General features: G+C 39.6%; 1 protein-coding gene across 1 annotated transcript in view; it reads right to left on the bottom strand.

The window, feature by feature from the left end:
* Positions 1-1,202: 1,202 nt before the first annotated feature.
* The window catches only part of LOC148210329 (uncharacterized), a 165,358-nt gene continuing 155,276 nt past the window's right edge, over positions 1,203-11,284 (bottom strand). Inside the window, 3 exon segments of the mRNA XM_088126293.1 lie at positions 1,203-1,295; positions 1,382-2,469; positions 2,472-2,528. Coding sequence (XP_087982419.1) covers positions 1,203-1,295; positions 1,382-2,469; positions 2,472-2,528 — 1,238 coding nt within the window.

Raw genomic sequence — 11,284 nt, forward strand, 5'->3', positions numbered from 1 at the left:
GAATGAAAAAGTTGTTTTAGTTTTTTTTTTTTAATCCAAATTTTCCTTAAAATTTTTTGTTTTTTTAATAAAAGGAAACTTCAAAACTAAAAATATAAAATAATTCACATCGAGTGCCCCTCCCATCCAGTTCAAAAAATGAAATGAGGGACCGATTAAATCATTCATGTATTTAAAAAGAAAATAGAGGTTTTACCTCTATCATATTTATTTCCAAAATAAGGCTTAACTCTTTGACCGTTAACTTTAAAAATATTACCCGAATTGTCTTCTAAGTCGATAGCCCCATGAGGATATACCTTCGTGATTTTGAATGGGCCGGACCATCGGGACTTTAACTTACCGGGAAACAGTCAGAGTCGAGAGTTAAATAATAGAACCTTCTCACCTACTTGGAGGTGCTTGCGCCTTATTCGCCGATCATGCCACTGTTTTGTTTTTTTCCTTATACATTTTGGCATTTTCGTACGAAAACTGCCTAAATTCTTCAAGTTCGTTTAGCTGCAATTTTCTTTCTTCACCTGCAGCAATAAGATCAAAATTTAGTCTTTTAGTAGCCCAATATGCTCTATATTCTAATTCTAAAGGGAGATGACATGCCTTACCAAATACCATTCGAAAAGGAGACATACTGAGAGGAGTCTTGAACGCAGTTCTATATGCCCATAATGAATCATCTAGTTTAATTGCCCAATCTTTTCTATTTGTATTGACCGTTTTTTCTAAAATAGTTCTTATTTCCCTATTAGATACTTCAGCCATACCATTGGTTTGTGGGTGATAAGCAGTAGCAGTTTTATGTTGAACATTATATTTTGCTAATACTTTACTCACTGCTCTATTAACAAAATGTGTTCCTTCATCACTAATTAAGCATCGTAGAGTGCCATAACGAGTAAAAATATTTTTTTTGCAAAAATTGAATAACAATTCTAACATCATTTACTGATGTTGCTATGGCTTCTATCCATTTAGACACATAATCAACTGCCAACAGGATATACATTTTACCAAATGATGGTGGGAAAGGTCTCATAAAATCAATGCCCCAAACATAAAAAATTTCTACTTCTAAAATTGGATTAAGAGGCATTTCATTTTTTTGGGATATGTTACCTACCCTTTGACACTTATCACATACCTGGGCGAATTTTTGGGCATCTCGAAATAATGTGGGCCAAAAAAAACCACTTTGTAATACCTTAGCGGCCGTTTTTCGTCCAGCATAATGGCCACCATACGGGGACGTGTGACATGCATTCAAAATTTCTGTTTGTTCCTCCTCGGCTATACATCTGCGCAAAATATTATCAGGACCCAATTTATATAAATAAGGCTCATCCCACCTATAGTGTTTAGCATCATGCAAAATTTTTTTTACCTGCTGCGAGTTGAACTCATAAGGCAAGATACCACTTACCACGAAGTTTGCGTAATCTGCATACCATGGAACATTATTAATTTGAAGGACTTGTTCATCAGCAAAATGTTCCCTAATTTTTGAGGGTTCGTTCTGATTAGTGGACTCTAATCGAGACAAGTGGTCTGCCACCTGGTTTTCTGTTCCTTTCCTGTCTCGAATCTCCAAGTCAAATTCTTGAAGAAGTAGAATCCATCTAATTAGCCTTGGCTTCGCATCTTTTTTTGCAAACAAATATTTTAGGGCAGAATGATCAGTAAACACAATAACTTTCGAGCCTATTAAATATGATCTGAACTTATAAAAAGCAAAAACAACAGCTAATAGTTCTTTTTCAGTGGTGGTGTAATTAAGCTGAGTTGCAGTCAAGGTTTTACTGGCATAGTAAACTGGATGTAAAATTTTATTTCTCCGTTGTCCTAGCATGACTCCTACTGCATAATCGCTTGCATCACACATTACCTCAAATGGCAAACTCCAGTCAGGCTCTATTATGATAGGTGCTGAACTTAATGCTTTTCTAAGAGTATTAAATGAGTTCATGCATTCTTCATCAAATTTAAATGGCCTATCAATTTCTAACAATCGACATAAAGGTTTTGAAATCTTTGCAAAATCTTTGATGAAACGTCGATAAAAGCCAACATGTCCAAGAAAACTACGAATACCTTTAACAGATGAAGGTGGGGGCAGTTTTGAAATTATCTCGATCTTTGCCCGATCTACTTCCATACCTTTGTTGGAAATCTTATGTCCCAAAACAATACCTTCTCTTACCATAAAATAACATTTTTCCCAATTTAAGACAAGGTTTGTTTTCTCACATCTGTCTAAAACTTTTTCAAGATTTTCTAAACAATTTTCAAATGAATCCCCAAAAACTGAAAAATCATCCATAAAAATTTCAATCACATTTTCAATCATGTCAGAAAAAATTGCCATCATACACCGTTGAAATGTAGCTGGTGCATTACACAAACCAAATGACATTCTTCGAAATGCAAATGTTCCGTATGGGCATGTGAATGTTGTTTTCTCCTGGTCTTCGGGGATATTGTGATCTGGTTATATCCGGAGTACCCATCGAGAAAGCAGTAGAATTCTTTGTCTGCGAGACGATCAAGCATTTGGTCAATAAATGGTAAAGGGAAATGATCTTTTTTCGTTACCTTGTTAAGTTTGCGGTAGTCCATGCAAACTCTCTGTAACGCCCCCAAAATCACTACAAGGTATGGGGTATTGTTGCCATAACTAATCACTTTTTTTTTCTTTCTTTTCATTAATGGAACATGAGATGGGGGAAAAACCTGTGGGGTTTCAGTCACAACAAAAAGGACACCTGGAAACTCAGATTGGCCTCAATGGCTAGTAACCAAACTAAGAAAAAGACCGGATCCTAGAAAACCCGCAATTCGCCTCAGTGGCTAAAACCAATTAAAGAAAGTTACAATTATTTGCTTCCACAATTCAACAACTCAACCTGGTTTTAAACAACAATAATGAATCCGGGCAGCTGACAGCTCGGTAGAGAACAAATATGAAATGAAAAGAAAAGGACAAAAACATGCAACAAAAGAAAGAAACGCCCCGCGAGTCAACAAACTCTGACAATGCTGGCACTAAGTTTCTAACCCGAAGACAAGGAAATCCCAGTCCAACTATCCTAACAAAACATAACTAGTGGTCACTTCCCGGTCAAGCCTTCTCCACGTTATCACCACGACCGAGGGTCCTGTTCACACCTGAAACCAACAACATAAAGGTGGGGGGGGGGGTGAGTATATAATATACTCCGTAAGTAGTCCTTACCAATCAGACACCAAACAGCATACTCACAATCACATCGGCATCATGCACAACAATCTAAGTAATAAACATCAAGAACTAATAACAGTAAAGTGACCTCTCGACACTCCAACCAACTTTAGAACTATCGTGGCTTTGATTTGCACAACCCGCTAGCTCCTAACCCTTTCAACATACAACTTGTACCAAACCTGAGTTAATGCTCCAAGGCTAGCCCTTCGAGGCGCATCGGTCTTTGACATTTATCCCCAAGGTACCGATAGCCCCCCATATGAGCTTGGCGTTCGACCTTGCTATTTATTCCCAAGGTCTTGGGTTATACACCGGTTCCTGACATTTATTCCCAAGGTACCGACATCTGATCAACGAATTGGTTCTTGGCCTCCACCCCATATAAAATCAAGGCTAGTCTCAATTAGACTCATCGTGCCGACCCCCGACCCTTTGTACCTGGAGCCTCGACACCCATCTCAACCAAAAATGGTGTATCGACCCCCGACCTTTTGTACCCGGAGCCTCGACACCCATAGAGACGTATCAGACCCCGACTCTTTACTCACAGGGCTTAACCCTCATTCAACATCCTACCCGAACCATACAACACCGACGAACCCACCTCTCGCTTCCAACAAGGGTTCCAACTCACAATGACCCATCCTGCTTGACACAGCAACCTACACATTAAGGTAGACACAATATTCCTACAACTAGGCCTTAGTAACCACAACCAAACTTTTCAAAAAGTTCGGTATCCTACTCACACGTGTAGCACATCACACCAACGTTGTACCATACGACAGATGCAACAAGCCTATCAACAACAACAAACAAGTATAATGCACGCCTTAATTACATGGTTTATTCTAAACGAAACCAAGCAACCTGTACAAATCACTCAACTAAGGATATCCTCATGAAACTGTCCAACATACTCAGAAACACCGACACAACAGTCATACTCAGAAACATAGACTTCCACAGATATTTCACAACATTTTAGCCAGCACAACTACAAGTTCAGCAACAACGGGCAATATTCAGTCATAACCAAATCTAACGTCGACAATTATAATAGAATCCATTCTTCAGAATCATCTCAATGAACAAAAGACAACCAGAATCAATAGTAACAGACATTCAAATCTAGATTAACGCGAACAATAACACAAAGACTTATCCAAGGAATTTAGCACACATTCACTCACACACGCCCCCCCCCCCGGTACTACTTACACACTGCTAGGCTTCCAAAACACGCGTCGATTCAACACCTAAACAACAAGGAAAAAGAAAAAAAAATTAAATAGAAGTTTCAGCCATCGAACTAGTTCTAAGGTGCTATAAATGCTTCGTTACCGCCAGAAACGATTTCGTTCAGGTGCGGGTAGCTCCAATCCTAGTCGACGGGGCGTGGGTCTCGCAGATTGGGCTGTTATCAGGTGTGGGTAGTCGCCAAAACACTATAAAACTCCACTGTTTGAAATTCCCCGCTGTCACCGCCGCATGCTGCTAGCACGAACGGAGTCGCCGCCCGCCGCTGCCATGAACGGACGTCGCCGCTGCACACCCAGCTGTCCGAACACACCGCCGTGCCAAACGCCGCACGTCGCCTACTGTTCTCGAACACCCCGCCGCACGCCGCTAGCACGAACGGAGTCGCTACCCGTCGTTGCCACGAACGGACGCCGCCACTGCCACGAACTGGCGCCGCCGCTGCACACCCCGCTGTCCGAACACACCGCCGCGCCAACGCCGCACGTCGCCCGTTGTTCTCGAACACACTGCTGCGCCCGTTGCCGTGGAATGGAGCCGTCGCCGTCGCCGGTTGTGGTCGTCGGAGGAAGGCTCGCCGTCGAAGTCGTGAAGCAGCTTTATAGGAGGGAGAGGCTAAACGTGAAGATGGGAAAAAAAAAGCTAGGGTTTTTTTCTCTTTTCTCTTTATAACTCTTTGCTTTAATTTCTAAATGGCTAGGGTTTTTTTTGGGCATTTGACAAATCCACACAAGGCCCCTACTTGGATAAGTTTTGGGCTTCTAATAAAGCCCATTTAACTAAAATTGAATGAAAGAAAATAAGACCCATGGACTCCAAAAGATTATGAATGCAGACCTCACCTCCCTATACTTAATTAGTTCTCCTAATAGAATTAAGCAATCGGCCCAACGACCCAGGCAAGTGCCACGACAACACACTCACAGTCAACAACCATTAAACACATACATAAGACCAATAACTCACAACAATTACTACAGTAATTCAAAAGAACTGACACAGAGCAATTAGATAAATTTAAAATTATCTCTGAGAAGAAACCCCCGGGACTCGAGGGTAACCTGACCTGAGTAACGTAGGGCCGGACCTGAGTAACGCGGGGCGTTACAGTCTCCATCCAGTTACAGTACGCAATGGGATTAATTCATTTGCTTCATTTGATATGACCATCATGCCACCCTTTTTTGGCACACATTGAACTGGGCTAACTCAGCTACTATCTGCTATTGGGTAGATTACTCCTGTATCAAGCCATTTGAGAATTTCTTTCTTCACAACCTCCTTCATCTTGGGGTTCAATCTCCTTTGATGTTCAATTGAGTTACTTACTCCTTCCTCTAAATGTATTTTATGCATACAAAACGATGGGCTAATTCCCTTGATGTCTGCTATGGTCCATCCAATAGCTTTCTTGTAACTTGATAACACCTGTAATAACAAATTTTCATGCTCGTTAGATAATGATGAAGATATAATAGCCGGTAAAGTTTCATTTTCTCCTAAATATGCATATTTTAAGTGATCAGGTAGAGGTTTTTGCTCCAGTTGTGGATGCTCAATGATCGAAGGTTGCATGGTCCTGGTTCCTTCATTGGTCAATGTTCCTGTCTCAGGTTTCTCTATTGGCCATGTTGAGGTAGCTATGTTTCCTACTTCCTCTGCTTCTTGTAACTCTTGTTCCAAACCTGCAATCATCAAATCACAATATTCTTCTATAGAAACAGGGTTAGCTGTATTGATGGTCGAGCATTCTTCTACTTCATCTGGTAGCCGCATGGCATCCAGAACATTGTATGTTACTTGCTCGTCATTGACTTTCATTGTAATCTCGCCTTTCCTTACGTTGAATATTGTATCACCCATTGCGAGAAATGGTCGCCCAAGTATTATTGGCACTTCCAAGGCTGCTTCACAATCTAAAATAATGAAATCTACAGGAAAAATGAACTTGTCAACTTTTACTAGGGCATCCTCTATTTTTCCCTATGGTTTTATGGACCTATCCGCAAATTGGAGGGTTACAGTTGTTGGGCGAGCTTCTCCTATGTTAAGTTTCCTAAAAACGGATAAGGGCATTAAATTTATACTCGCTCCGAGGTCGCATAGTGCTCTCCCTAAGTTTTTCCCTCTTATTGAACATGGGATAGTGAAACTTCCAAGATCTTTATATTTAACCGGTAGTGGATTCCCTAAGGCATCACTACTACATTTAGTTAACGCCACTGTTTCGTGTTCTCCTAGTTTCTTTCTCCTAGAGATGATATCTTTCAGAAATTTAGCATAATTAGGCATATGTTCAAGAGCATCGACTAGAGGGATATTAATATGTAGTTGTTTCAAGATATCCAAAAATTTCCGAAAATTACTATCCTGAGTTTTCTTTATTAAACGCTGGGGAAAAGGAGGAGGAGGTCTATGAAGGGATGTGATTCCCGGAGCGGAAGCGGATTTTCGTTGCTGATTTTTGGGATACAAAATCCAATTTTACAGAAGAAAAATACAGGGGAAATTCCAACCTTTGAAGAACGTTTCTTCAACGAGTTTCCCTCGAACACCACCACTGTGTCTTCCTAGCTATCCTCTTGGGTCTCGGGATCGTGCTGGTGGGAGCAATCCTTTGGAACGAGAGGGAGAGCTTGAGAGAGTTCTTCTTGATTGAGAGAAAATGGGTAAGGTTCTTCTTCTTCGTTCTGTGTTTTTGCAGAACTGCAAAAACAAAACAGAAGTGGTGACGTGGGGCAATTCCCCACGTCACACTAACCTCCCACTCCCCTGCAATTTTGCAGGGGTGTTTAATATTATTAATATTATTAATATTAATAATATATATATATTTATATATAAATAATTAATATATATAGCATATATGTATAATAATTAAAATATAAAAATCAATTTATTAATTAATCATATTAATTAATAAATAATTATTAATTATTAATCCAATTAATAATTAATATATATATATATATATATATATAAATCAAATAAATAATTAACACTTAATTATTTATCACAAAAATAGAATCATATTCTATAACATTTCTCCCGTATAATCTATAGTTCTAATGTACATCTTATGCACATTATTTTTATCCTATAGTTTTAATATGAATCTTATTCATATTAATTTTATTTGAATCTCATTCAAATAGTTTCTCTCATAATATATAGTTTTAATTTATAATTAACTATATATTATAATGTATCAATATACATATAATTCCTTAAGTTATTTGAACAATTCAAATTCTTCCAAAAACTTGATCCTCGTATTACCCGTTATGAGCTAGCAAGGGGACCTAATGGACCTACAAATCAGAAGCTCCAACGATGCAAGATTAATCGGTCAAACTCATTGACCAAGTTAATCTAGATTCGTTAACTACGGGTCATTCCACTAAAGACCCGCAGTTGCACTCTTTTCACTGCAAAATGTTTTCGTGTCCATGGATATACGACCATTAATGACGAGTCAATCCTTCACGAGTGTTCGTAACTCAAGTTGGGTCTAATTACCGTTTTACCCCTGAGTTACATCTTACTCCTTAAACACCACTGCTCCTCTAATGAACAACCCGGTTATGGTCCAACCAATAACCGGAAGTCCCTCTCGGCCAATGAGAGGGTGGGGCCCCTTGTTCAAGTCTCGGAGTCAGCATTTAAGGGAACACTCATCTACTCCCCTAAAGTCGGGGAGGAGTGAATTCCATCTTGTGAAGTTATGTTCCCAGTTCCCCACTTGGTCTCGTCCCCAAAATGGTAGGAATGTTGAGTCGGCGACTCGGGCCACTCTCACCCATACAGATCAAAGGACGAGCCCTCACGGGCAGGAGTCCATAACTCACTCAGGATTGAGAATGAGTTGCCTGGTCATCCTAAGAAATAGCAACCTATTAGTTAACGGTGTTACATCTAAAGATTGCCTATTCCGTGGTCCGGTCTTATACAAACTTATTGTATAGGATACCCCCACTCGCATGTCTCCACACGAACGACCTGGATCAAGTCGTCTGTAACCTTTACAGAGTGGGCCGTATCCATAGTGTTGCCAGGATAAGGTACCCAGCCTTATCCATATACTATAGACCCTTTAGGTTATTCACGGGACATTATCCATTCATATATGAGGGGTATATCAAATATATACCCCGTATATCAACTATATACCCAGTATATATACTGTCCCGATTACATCACAAATAACCTTGGATGTTTAGTTTATTGGATTTTGGACAATTCAAAGCTATGATTCAACAACAAATTTATTGAATAAAACTTTATTAAATAGACATTCGTTTTTACAAAATACAAACTACGAGTTTAGGGCAACACACCCAACAGTCTAGAGTTACTTACCTATGGGGCAACCGGTACACTTACCTCTGGTTCTACTATTTTGTCAGGTACGGCCTGTGTGTCTTTCTCTCTCGAAGGGCTAGGGGAAGATTCATCTGGCATTCGAGGTCCTTCATATGTTAGTCCACTCCTTGTTGCAATGGAGTTGCAATGCTCTTTTCCTCTTCTTCTTGGCTCTTCTATACTACTTGGAAATGAACCCTGGGGTCTTGTCCTTACCTCATTCGCAAGTTGTCCCAATTGCATCTCTAAATTTCTTACCGTAACGTCATTTCTGCCCATGTAATCCTTCACATCCTTCATGGTAGCATCAGCCTTAGTCATTAATTCCTTCATTGTGGCATCGTTCTTGGTTATGAATTCCTTCATTAAAATCTCCATGTTACTCAAGTTTGTTGTGCCAGCTGCACATAATTTTTCTGTTGGTTGTATTGATGTGGAATTGGTGGAAAAGTCGGTGAATTTTGAAATCCAGGTGGGGTATAAGCTTGCTTGTACTGTTGATTCTGTCCCGTACCACTGGAACTTCCTTGTCCACTCCATGAGAAATTAGGATGCTGCTTCCATCCCGGATTGTATGTGTTCGAATAAGGATTGAATTTTTGTTGATTCATTTGACCTACATAAGACATAGAAGAAGGGTTAGAAGGGCAATTTTCAGATGGATGTAGATCTCCACAATAATATCAAGTAGATTCAGCTATTTGGTAAACAGGAGAAGGATTGGTTGTTGCTGGGGCTCATGCGGCAGCCGCATTGTTCTTTTCCATATTCTTCAGCATTTGAGTGATGGTGTCAATTTGTTTTTGCATAGACGTCATATTATCTAAGGCTAGCACGCCTGCTGGATCTGCTCGTTTTGACTGGGTCCTTGATTTCTCCGAGCACCATTGATCATTGTGTTCAGATAGCTGGTCCAGAATCTCCACTATCTCGTTGAAAGATTTTGATGTAAATTTCCCATTTGCGGCCCCATGAAGCATCATCTTAGTCGGTATATCGTAACCTCTAAAGAAATGTTCAATTTGTACGCACGCTGGGATTCCAATATTTGGACAATTCCTTATTAGATCTTTGAAACGTTCCCAAGCAACGTTTATCGCTTCATTCTCCTTTTGTCTGAATGAGATAATCTCTTCCTGAACATCTGCATTCCTTGTCGGTGGGAAGTACTTAACAAGAAATTTATCCACCATATCGCTCCATGTGGTAATGGTGTCTGACGGGAAGGTGTTCAGCCATGCTGTTGCTTGACCTGAAAGAGAAAAAGGGAATAATGTGAGTCTTAATGCATCATCAGAGATTCCAGGTAATCTAAAAGTGTTAGCAACTTTAATAAAAGATTTAAGATGAGAGCGTGGATCTTCATGTTCAAGCCCCCCAAACTGGCCAATAGTGTTTAACATTTGAAGCATCATTGGCTTGAATTCGAATTGGGCATCTGCTGGAAGTGGATTCATAACGCTAGAGTTCAGGTCCTCTAATATTGTGGCTGCATAATCTCGCATTGCACGGTCTCTTTGATCAGCCACGTGAATTGGGTTCGGCACTACATTTTCTGCCATTTTGTTGAAGTGCTCACGTTCTTTCTCTTTTTGGATTTTTGCTTGCTGTTTTTTCAGTCTCTGTTCACGTCTTAACCTCTTGCAGGTTTTCTCGATCTCTGGATCGTAAGGTAACAAATATGAATTTGTGCTCATACACTGATACTCACTTTTGAGGTTGGATAGGGGATATTTTCAGAACAGAAACGGTGGAGTGATTGCACACAAAAACAATTCACAAAGAATAAATTAAAATGAAAATAAAGTCCCCGGCAACGGCGCCAAAAACTTGTTGCGCCTCTGCTTAATAGCAAGAGGGACGAGTGCAAGTGCACACTGTCACAAGTAATAATCTGCAAATATTCCAAGTTCGTCTCCACAGGAACTAGTTTTCTTTTAAAATTGATTTTGCAAATTGTTGGAATGAGCAATCGAGTTTGGGAATAAAAATAATTGATTGGTTGAAATGCACGTTTTATAATTTAATAAAATATAATTTTGAAACCAACCCTCATACTACTGACTAATTTGAACAGAAATGAATTACACCTATCAGAATGTCACACTAAATTTACTCTCTAATTGCAAACTGGTTCAACTCCTATTCCATACCGCTTTTGGTTTGTTTAGAAGATTAGGCCAGTATTTAAAACATGTCTGTAAAATACTAGAAGAATCCTAAGTAATCAAAACTCCAACTTACGTTTAATGGATAAGAGAGCCTATGTCTAGGATCTTGTTTAAGTTCTTATGTCTAAGTAACTTCCCATTTTATCTTGATGAACTCCGTTGACTCTAACCTTTTCAGAATTAAACTTAACTGTTGTGATTTAAACAAGTGGCCAGCAAGTAAAATCAACTAGATTAATTAACTCAATCAAGA

Source organism: Momordica charantia (assembly GCF_013281855.1).
Source record: "Momordica charantia cultivar OHB3-1 chromosome 7 unlocalized genomic scaffold, Mcharantia_2.0 BLBB01000007.1, whole genome shotgun sequence".
Taxonomy (NCBI): domain Eukaryota; kingdom Viridiplantae; phylum Streptophyta; class Magnoliopsida; order Cucurbitales; family Cucurbitaceae; genus Momordica; species Momordica charantia.